Source organism: Styela clava, chromosome 2 (assembly GCF_964204865.1).
Source record: "Styela clava chromosome 2, kaStyClav1.hap1.2, whole genome shotgun sequence".
NCBI lineage: Eukaryota > Metazoa > Chordata > Ascidiacea > Stolidobranchia > Styelidae > Styela > Styela clava.
Window position 1 is genome coordinate 12905783 of NC_135251.1, and position 17712 is coordinate 12923494.

General features: G+C 35.0%; 2 protein-coding genes across 3 annotated transcripts; both read right to left on the reverse strand.

The window, feature by feature from the left end:
- Window positions 1-532: 532 nt before the first annotated feature.
- On the reverse strand, window positions 533-9750 carry LOC120336291 (golgin subfamily A member 5-like). 2 transcript variants are annotated; one of them, XM_078109720.1, is made up of 12 exons: window positions 9599-9750; window positions 7942-8623; window positions 7191-7403; window positions 6793-6961; window positions 6045-6265; window positions 5515-5621; window positions 4634-4801; window positions 4018-4245; window positions 3000-3149; window positions 2252-2439; window positions 1742-1805; window positions 533-1276 (listed from the first exon to the last, which is right to left on the reverse strand). In XM_078109720.1, the coding sequence occupies exons 1-12, from the start codon at window positions 9728-9730 to the stop codon at window positions 1136-1138; spliced, it is 2463 nt and encodes an 820-aa protein (XP_077965846.1). In that variant the 5' UTR covers window positions 9731-9750; the 3' UTR covers window positions 533-1135. The 2 variants fall into 2 exon arrangements, with proteins under 2 accessions (XP_077965846.1, XP_077965845.1); XM_078109719.1 differs by having other exon boundaries at window positions 7191-7433.
- Window positions 9751-15319: 5569 nt separating this feature from the next.
- On the reverse strand, window positions 15320-16725 carry LOC120336104 (uncharacterized). Its single transcript, XM_039403705.2, has 4 exons — window positions 16388-16725; window positions 16165-16312; window positions 15682-15803; window positions 15320-15576 (listed from the first exon to the last, which is right to left on the reverse strand). The coding sequence occupies exons 1-4, from the start codon at window positions 16637-16639 to the stop codon at window positions 15337-15339; spliced, it is 762 nt and encodes a 253-aa protein (XP_039259639.2). The 5' UTR covers window positions 16640-16725; the 3' UTR covers window positions 15320-15336.
- Window positions 16726-17712: the final 987 nt, after the last annotated feature.

Genomic DNA, 17712 nt, shown 5'->3' on the forward strand with positions numbered 1-17712 from the left:
CACCGAGTATAGATTGATAATAATCAGTGATTACAACGCAGATAATAATTATTCTAATAATGAAGATGAAATGAAAGTTTACAAAGTGTAGCACACTGCAACAGGAATAACTTAACTGGTTCTCACAACAACATAGAATGAAAATATTTTCACATTGCTGAGAAATCCACAATAAAAGTATTGATTTCTTCATGTCCTTACTTTAACAACGATATCTGGACCTTGTAATACTTTCATCTTCAATGATAAGGGATTGAGCTCATTTATGCAGTACAGGTTAGTTTTCACAAAATGGTTCGTAATGATCAGCCACGTAGGACCGAAGTTATGAAGTCAAGTTTCAACTTATCTCAAATAGGTTCGGTCACTCGACAGGGTGGGCTCTAAATGACCGACCAGGCGGATCAATAAAAAAACACTCCCATTTCAAACACGCCGAGAACTGCGACAGGAATGCAAGCTTCACAACTCAAGAGTTCTCTCCCGGTTGCACCACCTGTTCTCAGACCACGATAATCCAATAAACAAAACATTTATTAATAAACCTTTTATTATTGCACAAATATATTATTTTACTGTAATAGGTGAATGGGCGTAAATTACAATATACAGCGAAGAGGAAAATTAGCGAATAATAAACTCGACCACGGCACCACTTATGATGATAGTAAAAGAGATTGTGTCATTACTGTACTAGTATGTAAAAACAGGGTTTGAAATTTGTGTGTTCAACTGTTGATAACCTGACTGGATAAACATGGCAGAACAAAAAGTTTGTTAGAATTACAATAATGGTTACGCCTTTATGCAAAAGTTACACGGCAAATAGCCAGGCATATCATTACTCATAAAGTTAGATACAAGCAAAAAGGCTAACTATAAATAGCTTTAGTATATGGTATTTAAGCATATACATATGCATATAAAATGCATCACAGATGCATACGAGTTGGGAATGTAAAGCAGCATTACATGTGATCACATCTATGATAAAACATGTATTCTCTGTTTACATACATAAAAAAATACCAATACGTCAGCACCGTAACCCAAACTGACTATATTTATCCAGAAAGTGCAAGAGTCAATATAAAATGCTACAGGGTAACTTCTTAAAAATTAAAAACAATGAATTTTATCCATCATTGGGTAGACCGTGTTCTGCGTGATGTTCGATAACTTTGCCATCTTGTGATAAATGTCCTTGGTAGTCGTGTCCGTGAATTTCAGGTGAATAAGTGAGAAGTACAATCATAACCCATAAATGTAATAAACCCTGCAATAGAACGAATATAATTTTGAAAAATTATTTTTCCAGTTTAGGACTCTGATTTTACTGACAATTGTTTGACAGAAATGTATTTTAATATGAATTTGTTTTTGGCTGAAATAACTTTACTCCTTTGTAAAATTGTTATTCAAAAATATCTTGATCCACTAAGCAATTATACTGATCATGATGGCATTGTGAGCAGAATCAAAATATACTATTTGAAACCAGTTTTCTCATCTCACAAGTCCTAAAACTGAGCCCTAACGACTGAAAAAACTGTATTTTTTATAATCATAACAAAAAGATTTGACTTGTTGTTCAAAAAGACTTAAAGACCTATTCAAAAAGACTTATTTTTAGAATTTGAAAATGCCTCCGGCTTCATGCACTTTTTATTAGGCAAATGATGTATTTGTATCTATGAGCACCAATTTCATGTTTTAATCCCAAAAAATTCATAATACTTACCATATAAACAATAACAAACAGCCTTGCAATCGGATATCTTCTTAAAAACACACCGAGTCGAACACTAAAAGTAAAATAATAAAATATTATTATTAAAAACAGGAAATGTTATATGAAATGGTAGTCCTATAGTAAACATTATGTCTAAGTAATGATTTTTTTCAATATATGTTTTTTTTTAACCTCAAAAATCATTTGCTTGGAGGTGTAGCGAATTGGTGTAATTATGCTGGCTCTATTTTAATATCTGAACAGATTTCCTTTGTAGAAAAAGCATGATAAATCCCAAATTGTCACAAAATTTAATAAAATTGTGATTTTATTCAAAATGGTCTTTTTTCTGTGACATTAATTCTGAATTTTGTTGAAAACTAATTTTTTGAACATTTTCCTTGAATCGAGAAAAAATTTCCAATTCCCAACCCTAGTTTTATAGTTGTGATATAAGCGAAGGCTAAAATTCCAACATACAGCCATTTTAAATCATAAACAAAGAACAAACTTTGTTACCTGAAGCGATCAACTGCTGAAGCCGCTTTTCTGACATGACCAACAACCCCATGATCAGTTCCATTGGAAAAATTAAACATTGTAGAACCGCCAGTATGTCTGTTGTGGACACCAGCACTCTCACCCCCATCGTTTGATGCTGCTTGTATTTGTGTACTATTTTCTTGGCTAAGTCTCTTGATTTGTCCCTGTATTTGAAATAGTTTGTGGTATAATATAAGAAAAAATTGTAGAGATAGTCTAACATAATAGTGGGATAAGGATAATTTGCAGTTTTTCATCAAAAGAGGGTGTTCTAAAAATTTTTAGATCGTAACAGCTAATACGCCCCTGATCACCATATATAAATATATATATGTACATTGTGATGACAAGTGGGGTACATTGCCTGACATTTCAATAATTGATAATTCAACACTGAAGACTGAACTTCATACCTCCATTCAACTGATGGGTACCTGCAAAATTGCTCATTAGGCTCTGATTAAATTCCTGTCTCAAAGGAGTGTATGAGAAAATTAAGAATTCATTATTCTGGATGTACTATCAAATCTGTGATATTTTACACAGACAAAACAGAGCATATTAGGGTTATATGTATTTAGGAATATAACCTGAAAAAGTCATTGCTTTGATGACTGTCTTTGAAACAGTCATATTTATGGTTTATCAGGTCTTGGGTGTCTAAAATAACCAGTGTAGTTAAATTTAGCCCAGGCCATCCGTTTCAGTAAATAGACGCAAATACCTCAGCTCTTTCCAATTGTAGAACCATTGAGCTTTTCTCCGTTGCCAATGTCTCTACAAGAGTTTGTTTTTGAATCAATGTTTCTGTGAGTTGTCGCAACCTGGATTCCAACTCTGATTCATCAGGTGCATTTCGACTTTTCATCATTAACTGCAGATTAAAAATGAATACAATCAGCGTTGCATAATTATTTCAGAAAGACTTTATAAGATATTCTCTGTCATAAAATGCAAAGTATGGATGGCATATTACTTTAATACTAATAAAAGTGACAAAAACAGTATCTTATTCTGTGCTTTTCTAATGATGCAAACCTGGGGTGAGCAACAGGCGGCCCGTGGGCCACAACTCGACCTTGTAAGTCATTTAGTGTGGTCCTTGTCAACACTGAGATTTTTCTCCACCAAACAGAAAATTCTAATCACAAAGTTTGTTTAAAGAAGGGCTCACTTGGGTATAAATACATAATGCTTTTTTAGTCACTGCGTTAAATCTTGCATTGTGATAAATTTTTTACTTCGTTGTGAACGTGGAAAACTGCCCAGCTTGATGTCTGCAGTTGGTTATATGGCCCACTGACAAAAAATGTTTCACATCCCTGTTGTAAACTATGCAGTAAGAACAGTATGCTGAGGCCATGTTTTATGATTTGTATTGATCGAAAATCTTTGACTCTTTTATCTGTCACACACATCATAATGGTGTTATATGATTTTATTGAGAAAGACTTTTTCCAAAAACCATCAATATACCAATGACCAACAATCTTTATGCATTTCTAGCTTGTACATTTTAATTAAGTCCTTCAGTTGATCAATAGCAGGATATTTAATAATAGTTATCAGATACAAACAAATGTAATCTAATATTTTGTCAGGCGTTCGATAAATAATTTGTTTCTCAGAAGTGAAGTCCAAAATACTTCCAAATAATGCATTCTGTGCACTATATTAAAAAGCTGAATAATTCAATTCGTGAAACATCATTGTTACGAAACAATTCAATAAAATGGCAATACCTGACTTCTAAGTTTTTTGATTTCCTCATCTTTATCTTGTAGTCGTTCATTAGCAGCAGCTCGTGCTCTCGTTGCTTCTTCTTTTGATCTTCTCAAATCCTGTTCATATCTTCCAACATCTGCTTCAGCTTCTCGTTTTGCTCTCATTTCTTCATCGACATTTCTACGAAGTTCTTCGACCTCTTCTTGCAAAACTGAATTCTCTTGCTGGTATTGGCCTTCCATGTCCTAGAAAAATAATAAATTCAATTACCGGTAATATAACTATAACGATAATTGTGGTCCTTGTCCACACTCAGATTTTTCCCAATCAAGCATAAAATCCTAATCTGACAGTTTAGGTTTAAAAATCGCTCACATAGGTAAAAATACATAATGTTTTTTTGCTCTTGTCACTGCGTAAATACCTCGCCAATGGCTTTGCATGACTGCAAGGCAAAGCAATGGCCACTTTATCTTTCCCACATGGAAAAACTGAGTTTTTTGTGTAGCCTGACTAGATGTTGGAAGTTGGTTATATGGCCAACCAACTAAAAATGTTTGCACTCCCATGTCTTAGACTGACACACAATACCTACTAAGTATCATTGCAGTAGAATTTTTCATTATTTCGCACCTGAAATTCATGTCTCATTTGTACAAGTTCCGCTCTAGCAGTCATCAGATCTTCTTTTAGAGAATCCCTTTCTTGTTTTAACTCTTCTAATTCTATCGATGTTGTTGTTGATGCACTTAAATCTATTTCACTGCCTCCTTTCAAACTTGCTATCAATCGTTCTTTGGACTGGAAACAGAGGAAAGTATTTCTCAGTTATTAGGTTTTCCGGAATACCTGAAAAATTCTGGTAGCTTATACCAAGCCAAATTACCACACAGTGAAAGGTAATTTATCGATACCATATATTGTTTTGGCCCTCACAGATGTATTGAATGAAATAAAAAAACTAAAACAATTACTGATTTAAATACAACAAACCTGGTTATTGAGATATATTGAGAATTGACTTAATAATAAAATGAAAATTGTAAAGGGACTTTATGGACACTCTGTACATATGGTTCGCTCATGTGTATTCAGGGATATTATGGGAATAAAGCCAACATTACAGTAAATGCGGAAACCTGTATCATTTAAGGTAAAATTATTAGGTGCTCCCGAAGTATGCGAACCAAGATGGCGGACATCGGAACGTAACATAGGTAACAGGTTAGGATTGGGCGATAATTTTTTTCCAATTTTCCTTATTTTAGTCCTATTATCAGTTCGAAGACTAGCCAAGAGCCTCCCGTAGTATTTATACCTAAAATTAGGGCCTAACCCTAACCTAGTACACATATTACATTCCGATGTCCGCCATCTTGGTTCGCATACCTCGGGCGCCCCAATTATTATGCTGCTTTGGTTGTATGACGCTAGAAATAAAAGATGTTAAGTAATGATCCCTAATGGAAGTCCCAATGTCAAATGAAGGGTTATTAAAAAGAAACCCAGCATACCTGTAATATTCTTGATGCTTTTTGTTTATAATCAGATAACTCATGTTTGTTCGATGCCAGACTTGTTTGCAAGTGATTTATTTCTTTGGACATATCATCCATACGTTCTGTAATAATTCATGTAATAAGTAAAAATATGTAAGTTATCAGGAAATAGGAATAATATTTTTGAACTTTGCAATGATACAAAAAAATGACAACACACAGGACAGGTATTCGGGAGTGAGACACAGTACATTGCTATTGGCTATCTCGTCCAGTGAAAAATATAGGAAAATTCAAAAATTTGGAACCAAAGTTTTTATTATTGACTAAATTATAAAAATGCATGACTAAATTGTTTCCATATGCTAAATTTTGAAATTTTCCTTATTTTAGTTTCCTTGATGTAAAGTAGGCGAACAAAATTAGTAACATCCATATTGGTACACATACTACTGGAGCGCCCTGAACTCCAAACATTTCAAATTTTGATATCTATTTGCACTTGTGTATTTTATTTACAGAGAGAGTTTGTGGTTGAATCTTACTTTTCTCCGCTTGCCTTTCTCTTTCACTTTTTCTTAGATTTTCAGCAAGTTTCCGGCTTTCCGATTCTTGTTTTTCTCTTTCTCTGAGAGAATCTTCTTTCAAAGTTCTATTAAAATCTCTCTCTCGAATCAACGCTGATTCTGCTTCTTCTAATCTTGATCTCAACTGCTCTAAAGCTTGAGCATGCATCCCAGATCCTGCAGTCTGATCGTCAATTATTCTATTGATTGCAAATTTTGAATAAATATAAAATGCAAGAATAAAAGTCGCTTTTCACACCGGGATTCCACTATTACAATAAAAAGCTTACAATAAAACAAGAAAGTATTCCCATTCTTCATGTGAATATGTTGATATGTTACTAGAAATTAAAACTAACAATGAAATTTTGGGTGATATGTATAAAAAATAAAATAATAGGCCTTTCGCAGGTGAAACTATCTTCAAGTGAAGAAATGGTATATCAGAACAAATGACCCATTGGAGAAACTTTTACAGTGCAGTTCAAAATCACTTTTTACATAAAAATATATTTTTAGAATCTATATTGTCAGTCTTAAATATTCACAGGCCTAATATTTTTTACTTGTTATTAATTTTAAATTAATCCTGCCCCAATTGTTTACAAAGAAAAATAATAAACCAATATCTTCCATATGACTATCCTTTTCCCTTAAATTATCGTTTTTTTTTATATGATTGATTGCCAAATGCATTTGAATGGAAGGGCCTAACTGGGCATCTTACCTCTCTCGCTCATTCTGGAGATTTTTTATCGTTTGCTTCAATGTTCTATTTTCATTGTCCAGGTCGTTAACTTCAATATTCATTGCTTCCATTTGTGAATTTTTTACATGATATTTTTCCATCATGTCATCATATTTACGCTGTAAGTCACTGGCTCGCTTCTCAGTCTCTGCGTTCAGATAAAAATCAAGAATGATACATGACGGCGATGAAAAGGGTGAGGGAAATATTAAATGTAAAAATATGAATAAAAATTTAACTTTTTTATATATGGAATTTGAATATTTTAAAAACATCTTGATTTGCAAAATCAAAAATTTGTCATAAATGTTCATGACTTGAAACTCCGGTTGTCAACAAGTGGCAAATTTCTGATTTAAAAAAAAATAGAACAAAACCTGTTTTAGAACGAATACTTCTTTCACTCAATGATTTCATTTCTTGATGCAAAGCCTTGATTTCATTCTGTAACATTCGATTTTCCATTTTTAAACTTGTAATCAGACTTTTGTCCGCTGTATCAGTAGATGCGTCTTCTCCCGAGTCTCTCTCGGATGCTGGGTTGCTACTCGCAGCAGCATTGCTGACTAACTCAAATTCACTCTCGGAAGCTGTCGAGTCAATGGGATAAGAAATCATATCTTGAAATAAGAAAATATAAGCGGTTGAATATTGCTAACTAAGAATTCATTCAATAGATTTTTCATAGGACTTTTTTTTATGTCTTTCACTCTGTACCAGGGCCACTGACAGACTGATATGCAAAGCATTACTTATATAGACAGATAAATAGTACCCATATGCCAAATTCTACTACATATATTGAGATTTTTCTTAATTCACTAATGTAAACAACTAAAAATATTCCATATCCATATTAGTACAAGTTTAGGATATAGGTACCACATATATGAATAGATGTCTGCCTCACAAACCGATCTCATTTTCTGACTTTTAAATTGAGCAATGGAACAGCGAAGGAATAACATATATCAAATATATCGAGCTTAGAAAAGAGCATTATAATCCTATTCTCGAAAGAGTACCGGCATTTCAGATATGAATCAATTCGAGACAAAGTATAGCACTTTTCGTGATTGAAACACGGTATGCAGAATTTTAGTAATATATAAAACTATTCCAACATACCAGCTTCGGAAAATGCCTCATTTGGCTCTGACGAACTTGAACCATTATCATTTGTCGATTTATTCACAGCACCTTTTGAATTGACAGAATCAATACTAGAACTACGTGAAATGTGAAAAGCTGCTAATTGAGGAGCTTGTAATATTTGAGCTTCCTCAGCTTTTTGAGAAGTTACATCTATTTTGCTTTGTTGTTTCGGTTGTTCAATTTGTCCAGTGGAAGACGCCAAACTAGTGGAACTAGTACTTTTTTGAACTCCACTTTTTGCCGTTTTCGATCTTGTGGAGCGAGGGGAAGACTTTTCATTACTATTTAAGAAATCAAACAATGCAGCATCAGTATCTTTCTTATTAACACTCGGTTTTGTTTTTTCTTTGACAGATTCAAGTTTTGTAAAGGATGGTTTTCTGCTTGCTTTTATCTCCCCTGGTACAGAGATAGGTGACTGCTCAGTATAATCAATTTGAGCAATAGAGTGTCTGTAACTTATCGGTGATTCAGGTTTTCTTCTACTTGGTTTTGGGGAAGGAGATGGCTTCAATGCTGATAGTGTATCATTTGCATTGATGGCACCAGCTGCTGTTTGATCGATATTGTTCAGCAGAGATTCTGCTTTTCCAGCCAAATCTGCAATCCAAGACATTGTCCAAACACAAAAAATGCAGCTAGTATATAACCTGATCTGTAGAATTAAAGTATCTAATTATTTATAATTAAATCAATAATTAAAATGATTTAATGCGACTAAAGTATTTCTAAATGGAAATCAAATAAAAGGCAGTCTCGCACAGAACGATACATCCGATTTGACATAGGACATACTGGGACAGTACGGCGGCGCGGGTCAACGGGCTAAGCGTTAGGAATACGCTCGCCAACGCACCTCTAATTACTCTGTGTGGGTTCGCAGGTTCGAATCCCATGCAGGGATGGTTATGTGCGAGAGGATTGCTGGACTCCTCGCCGTCGTTGGGTGGTTCACGTAACCGCTGGTCAGTTACGGCTTCCTCCACCACCAAGTCCATGCTTCCGAAAACAAACAATATAACTAATCCCATACCCGACTTGGAATGGTAACCGGACGAGAGGCCATGGTTCGCCATATGGATAAGCCGTCTTATCGTCTTTCCTCTCCCCGGGATAAATATGTAAATCATATCATATTTAGTTTGATTTTAAATGAATGTGTCTGTCGAGCGTTTCATTTCGCGTCTGACATACATTTTTTTGAATTATAAAAATTTATATTATTTTGCGGTATTCCTTTATTTAAGCAGTATCAGTGGTAATTTCACATCACATTCTTGTTTCAGTGTTTGGCAATATTTAAGGAGTTACGGCATTTACTTCGCTAGACTTTCACTTGCAGACTCGATATGTTCTTGACTTAATCACATATTTTTTGCATTATATCGGTTTATTATTTTACTGGTTGAAAAAAACTAACTTGACTAGTCTATGACAGAGTTGAATCAATTGTAATTGACGTAATTAATTACAGTGTTTCATGTAATTGTAAATGTAATGTAATGGAGGCATTTTCCTTTTGTGTAATTGTAACTGCAATTTGCTAAAATTTTGGCTCAATTACACTTTCAATTAGACTAAATCTCAGTGTTTTGAAAATGGATGAACATCAAACAAACTCTTCCGAAACCTGTGTTGAACCACTTCCTGCAGGCTGCACGTTGTCAGAGTTGTTTAAATCTTTGAGCAGCACTGAGGCATGCTGTAACAACTGCAAAAAGAAACTCAACTTCTCAACCAAGGCTTCGTCAAACTCGATCATGCACTTGAAGAGATGTTCATCTATATCCTAAATACATAAACTTCAAGAAAAAAAAAAACAGGAAAACACGATGAAGACTAAGGTTGATCATAGCCAACCACCTATCCAGTCATTTTTTCAAACTTCTTCCCAGCGATGGCAGGAGATTTAAAAAATAAAAGACTTAAAAAATCAGGAAGTGAAGTAGATACCGGTAGCAATTTTCGGGAAGAAATTTTGCAATTTGATGAAACCCCATTGATGTACCGGTATTGAAAGAAGAAATCAGAAGAGTTTTCCACGCTTGCTTCTTTAGCCAAGGATTTGGGACTAACAGCAACACCAGACCCGTCAGAAGAGTTTTTCCAATTGCAGAATTGCGGGTAACTTTTACAAAGCAAGAAGAAGTTTATCTGGGTCGGAAACTTTTCGCAGAGAGGCCGTGGTTCGCCGCACTGCCATATGATCAAGCCGTCTCGTCTTTTCTCTCCCCCGGGATAAATATATAAATCCTACCGGTCTGAATCTGAAAGTGTAGGCCTACTACAGTACTACTGTACCAGGAGGTTGAGATTCCCAAAATCACACCATACAGCGATAAACGACGAACTCCATTCCAACTTCGAGACGAACGCACTTACAGCTGGCAGTTTGTTTATCCCCACAATCCTACGTCAAGAACATAGACATCTAGTGTAGATGTGTATGTATGTTTATTCGTATCGTAAACACAGGAGTTAGTAAATATCAACATTGAAGAGAGATGTATACACAAGACCATACTGGTCTAAAACACATGAACGTGCGGCATACACCCCTTATGATAAGCATAAAATGCAATAAATCGAATAAGTATAACATGGTCCTTCATACAGACAGTTGTGCGAGGAGGGTGGATTAGGCAACATGGGTAACGGTGGAGTATGCCCAACTGTTTATACAATGGAGCTGGTAAGACAAGACAACATCAATAAATAGAGACAATACAACATGAAATATAATACATAATATATATACATAAGAATAAAATTTGGACATATAGCACCCTCGAATAATGATACCACATACTATAAATGGGAGAAATAGTCAAGTTTATAGGAGAATGTGCATATATAGTAGGCCTATGTACCACTCAAGGGTGAGCGTCTTAAGTAATAGGTGGCTAATCTAGCAAAAATGCGTTCCTTCCAGGCTTGGGGAAATGCAATGTAATAAGTTCTGTCAAGTTATACGCTTTTTCAATGTACTTTGTATTTTATAGTTCTGAATACCGCTAAAAAATAACAGGATTCAAAAAAAGGATATTCAGGTTGCATTTCCATAAAACCTATCATGATCGCATTTCAGCCAGACAATTCAAAGGTATAAAGGTATATTGAAATAGAGAACAATAAATTATAAAGAGTATCATTTTGCCATGTCATGGAATTTCTAAATTTAGTTAAAATAATAATAAAATATGGTATCCTGTGATTAAGAAAGGGGTAGGATTGTTCGATTTAGTGCTGATAATAAAATAAAAACAATAACATAATTAAATAATATGATATCCTAGAATAAAGAAAGGATTGAGATTGTTTAATTTGGTGCTGGGCGAGAATAATGGAATGAAGTTAAATAAAGCAGCATGCTACTTTAACAGTGATCGTTGTCCCAATTGTTTGCTACATTTAAATTTAGATTTTATTTCTTTGTCTGATTATTTGAGCATGGTGATGAAATTAGAATGGTGTGCTAGTTATTGAATCAGTCCATTGTTTCATGTTAAATCCGGGTGAAGTATCCTGTGGAGTTATTGAAATTGCCATCTGTTTGATGGCGACTGAAGATTTCGACCGGTTCCTGATAGTTGTCCAATCAAAATCATGTACGGTTCTCCTTTTCAGTGTTGAATTCACCTTAAAAATAATCTCAAAGACAGTAATATGTTCAAAGCAAGGAAATTTGCTAATATGACGATAATATATATTGTTTGAGTTTGAAACGAAATTTTGAGTTTGATTTTAACTTTTTGATGTCATTAGGTAGGGAATTCCAACCTTTTGGCCCACATACTACAATTGATTCTTGTGAAATACTTTTACTGACGAATGGAATAAAAAAATTATCTTTATTTCTGCTATTTGAATTTGGGTTTGCTCGGAACAAGCTGTTCAGACTGGACGGGAGTTCTCCAATGTAGCAAGAGAACATCATAGTACATAGTTCGAAGTTGGCTAAATCATCTACTCGTAGTAGCCCATACTCTTTGAATAGGTCATTGACTTTTTCTCGATTTCCTCTATGGAAAACTCTTCTAATAAAACGATTACAAACACTTTGAATTTTTTTTAGAATGGAAGATTGGCGATAAACATAAGCTGAGGCACAGTATCAAATATGACTTTCTATTAGAGAGTGGTATAGGGATATTAAGCATCTCCAACACACTGATGGAAAAAGCGCCATAGAGGGTGAGGTTAAAGATTTCAGGTTCTAACACACAATGTCTGTCACCTTACCCAGGTTGCAATAAATTGGTAAGCTATACCTTGCAGAAAAGATCTCGATCTAAAAAATAGTAACTCCCAACATATCAGTTGCTTCTTGTCCAGAGTGAAGATTTGGATTAAATAAATGATGATTAAACCAATCACCTGAAATCAATGCGTCAGCCAGTCCAATGAGCAAGGAAAATTTACAGTCAATCTGCATTGAAGATGCAAGCGAATGCATAGTTTTTCTGGAACCGACAATGTCACGCAACCTTGTAACTCCTCCCCAACCTGAAGTTTGAGCAAAGTAATATATTATTTTCCTTCAATCCAGGCATGAAGCCTAATAATACAGGGATGACCAAATTCAAATATTTCACTATTCCAAATTGATTAGGAGGAAATATACTTGAATACGGAATTTTTGATACATTCTAAATTGCAGACCTGTTTATGTGTAAAATTACATATTCATGTTGACCACATCTAAAACGACAAAACATAAATGCCATTGTTTTCTATGTGTTGTTTGTTACCTGTTGAGATATTGTATGTTTTGATCTGATAGTCTGACAGCCCAAAATTTCTTATTATTGAATAAAAATGTTCTATTCTTAAATTCTAAATTCCTATATTGAATATAAAGAACTTGGAATGTATTCGAATCCGTTTGTACATCCCTGCCTTAATAGGCTTTGAATATCTAATATGGCAATTGGCAATAGCAAAACCTATTGAACTGGTTTATGGAAGTCTTATCACCAGACTACAGGACTACTGATAGGAATACATAACCGGATTAGTTAGTTTTCAGTATGGTAAGAAATGAACTGCTGATTAATCTGGTACTTCTGTAGTATGTGTGTACCAGGTTACGCTTAGGCCATACTTTTATTCCTATTTTCTTTGTTTTAGTTCTATTACGAGTTCATGGACTGTCTGTGTTAGCCAAGTGAATGTACCCTGCCCATAGGTTTCAGTTCCTTTACCGTGGTAGTATATATTTACGATCAAACTCATTTATTTTTTTATATGCAAAGAAGTCACAAATTAACATAGTGAACACAAAAACACAAATAAATCGGATATTTCTCACTGAGATATTTACACAGAAAGGTCGAGGAAAGCAAATTAATACAGTATGTACATAATATAGTAAACCGAAATATTACAATTAGTCTTATATATTGCTGTTTTTATGACTGTGTATTTGAAACAAAGTTTTTTGCTCACATTTAAAGTCACATGTTCAAACCTCATTTGAAGTTTTGGCAACAATAGTCTTGTAATAATAATAGTCATATCTCGCCAACGGATCAATCAATTTTAAGTACTGGGAAGAATGTTTGTCGTAAAGCAGGCCTGCACAACATACGGCCCGCGGGCCGCATGCGGCCCGCTAGATACTTCTGTGCGGCCCGCGGGTGATTTGGAAACAAATCTTTGTTATTGCTTTTTTTGTTACATTGTTATTTATGCAAGCGCGCCGCTACTCCGATCATATTAGAAATCGTGAGTTTTATGTTTTGCACTAGTTTCAATAAATATCGAACTTGGTGTAAAATTGGTGTGCCCTTCGCGACCCTTAAAATTCGTCGCTCGACCTCTCGCCCCCCAGTTTGGGAAACCCTGATTTAGATATCTCGGTATTCAAACTGAATCACGCTCAAAACAATATCGGTATACAATCTCACACCCATTAGTGCATATTAGCAACCTATTAATAACCCCACTATTTTTTACTAGCAGTTTATGAAACTGAAGTTTCTTTTTCAAATTTAGAACTTGAAAAACAATTTTTTCATTCATGAATGCTGCAGAAATTCTCGCACAAAAGATATTGCTATTTACTGTAAAACTTCAAAAATTTGGAGCAGATTTTGTAAAAAAATGTAAATTAACAGTCGAAAAAGTACAACAGAGGAATTTCTATCGCTACTAAACGGATTGTTTGTCCAGTCTGCAATGGGAATATCTAAAAATGTTAGATATGACCGAATATGTGGGACGATTTTACAAAACTGAATCTGAGTAAAATATTTTCCTGCAGTCAGTTTATACTGCAACACGCAATACCTAATTCTAATAAAAAAAATATATTGAAAATGAAGGGTGGGTTTTCAAAGTAGATGAACCACTAAATACTCAAGAAAATAAGATTCTTCATATTTTTAAGCTTTCCAGTTTTGAAAGTGTTTCATCAAATTTAACTGTTTCACAATATTATTTTGATTTGAAGTTCATCTTGTGAAATATGTATGTGGCAAAGTTTGCTGCCCGCTGGGCCTTCAGATTTATCCTTGCGGCCCTCGTGGTAATTTGAGTTGTGCAGGCCTGTCGTAAAGAAATAGTCATACCCCGCTATACTAATAATAGTCATATCCCGTCAACGAATCAATCAATTTCAACTATAAAGTATGTATATATATATGTATGCTTATTTGCCTCAAAAATGTAACAGTACCTGCATAATAATGAAACGTTATAATAGAAACGGGATACATGTTCAAGACATTACTGGCCTAAGACACGGATGTGCAACATGCAATCCAACAACTATAACTGCAGTTTAGGACTGCTGCGTTATAGTATGGCAACAGACATGAAATATACAAATGAAACTCTAGTACAATACACAGGACAAAGAGGTACGGCACAGCGACGATTTGTTCAATAATGATAAAAAAATTCGCCAACAATCTATCATTTTTTATATTGTTATCTGAGAGCTATGAAATCCAATATTGTGTTTATAATTTTGATATTTCATTTTAATTAATGGTGATACATTTTTCATTTCATCAAGACCATTCCGGTCGCACTTAATCCTCGTTTCGTTTTGAGCAATATGTGTTTGGTATTATTGCGTGACATTATCCGGATAAAAAATCAATCGTACACAGCTTACGAGAAAATGATAATTTTACAGTTTAACTATAGAGAAGATGCCAGTAGCATGGGCACAAAACTTCATTCGCCAACTGCTTCCGGTTCAGATTTCTGTCAGCGCAATATTGATAAAAACTCTCAATAAATAAACAAATATTCACGGCATTAAACAGTATATTTGTTTCATTCCTTGATCATGCGTGGTGATAGATTTTCAAATTGTATATGAAACAACACAAAAACATAGAAAGCAGAAATGGAAAATTAAGACCACACATACGCAGCAATAAAGGTAATGACTGAAGCTAATGATGCGAGAGTAATATACATTTCGGTGTACATTTTTTTTACATACGAATCATGATTCAGGCGATGTGCAGTTATCGCACCATTCTTATTCTCATACGGGAAAGGAACATCCGGTATTTCGTGCCCCAAGAATTGGCAGACTGGACCCCATCCTTCTTTCACATTGAAAACGAGCAATTGGTCACGGGGTGCATTCTGTTAAAGAGAGATCGTAGTGAACGTATATGTAGAACAATAAAAATAGAAATAAGTATTAGAATGTGACGGACAGTAGATATTCTGCAATTGAAGGACAGTTACCTTTATGACATCATTATTGTGATCTTCATAATATTTTGCATACTGATCGTGATCCAGAATGGGAAATTTTTTACATACTTCAAATCCCTTGCTATCGAAATGTGGTTTGCAGACTTTTGCAACTATAAATAAAAAAGCCACTGAGTCAAGCTATTTTTTGCCCCCGAGACGTTCTTGATAATTAAATTGCTGTAGTATAACGAGTAATGAGATCAGGGTAATTACAGAAAGATGTAGTCTGGGCGTATGAAAACATATTTGTTAGCGGAGTGAAATATACCACAGATTTCGACAGGAGAAATGAAAATCCCGCCGATGATAGGCGTTACAAATTTGTTCCCATGCAAGATATTGGCTGGATTTGGTCGAAATAAAATGCCGAGTTTCTTAGCCGGCCTCGATTCCCAAAAAATACGACACGGCAAAAAACAATGTGTAATTTCCACGTGTGTAATAATAGACAATGACTGACTGAAAACTCACTAACGTCCCGTTGTATGTCAAACCATCGTCTAGCCGTCAATGAAAAAACAGAAAGTGGAAATGAAAACGCGGATTCATTGTACTTGGTAAATTGATTGATGAATGACTTCGCAAATTTGTGTTTGTCGTCGCGTTTGGTGAGAATCAACTGAAATATAAAGAATATATCTCAAATACTGTAAAAAGCAAATTGTATACATAAATAAAACCTTCCACTACTGACCTTAATATCTGGGAATGCTTTGAGAAAATCTTTCCAAAAAGCCATAGCAAACCTTTCACTTGTTGCGTCATAACCTTTAAACATATGACGTAAATCTTCAAAGTGTCCATCGCCTTTCAGAACTTTCATCCAATCTTCATATAACTCCTCAAAATTTCTTCCATGTTCCGATACATTGTAGCCCAGAATTCTCAAAGCTTCGCACGTACTTTTGGTTCCAGTTTTTAAAAAACCAACAATTAGAACCTTCATCTTGCAAAGTATAGGACAATCTCGTTGTTATAAATATGTAAGTAATATTCAAAAGCGGGTGCTGTAAATGTAGTATTTGAATGTTATCATGAGATGGGAACCCGCAATGTTGTTAACGAAGGAATCGTTTCAATGGTTTCAAATCATTTTAAGAACAGGATTTACATATTTATCCCGGGGGAGAGGGAAGCCGATAAGACTCAATCATTTGGCAAACCTTGGCCTATCGTACGATTTCCAGTCCATGACAGGTGTGGGATCAGTTAATCAGGTATTTACTGTCTTGTCCGTGGGACATATTTCGTCATTCCCATCCCATAGCAATTATGCCTGTCCTATCCCATCCCATGGGATTCGTTTCCCATTCCCATGGACAAGCCTGGGTATTTGTTTCAGATGAATAGACTTGATTGTGGAAGAAGCCGTAACTCACCAGTGGTTGCATGAACCACCCTACGTCGGTGAGGAATCAAGCAATCCTCTCGCATATAATTATCCCCACGGGATTCGAACCTGCAAACTCACGTAATCAGAGGTTCGATGGCGAGCGTTTTTCTAACGTTTAGTAAAATGCACCACATCGCCGTTTTAGTTGTCAAAGATGATTGAAGTCACCAGATGGTTATATTAGCCTTTTTCAAATCTCTTTCGAATCCCATTGAAAGCGACATTTTTTTCAGAATTCACCGTAATTGAGAGAAAACAATTTAGTTCCCCATCATTGTTTTAGCGATAATCTAAGGAAGTGATGGTTTACCAGCTACCGATGTGCAGGCAGTGATTGGTATCCGCCCTGGACGATAGTAAAGGCTCTCTGATACTTTGTTATTACAATGTGGCACCGGACTCTGCGAAAACCGCAGAGTGCTGCTTTTGCCAGAAATTTCACTCGCATGTGAACTCCTATCCAGACTGTAGGTTTATCCGCCCAAATCCCTTGACCTCGATAACTGCAAATATACAACTTCGAGTTTGACCAGATAGAAATAAGTTGTTCTGCTTACTGTTGTAGCAGTAACAAGACAAACACCCCGTTTTGAAATCAATTTGTGGGTACCAAGTTTTAGTAAATC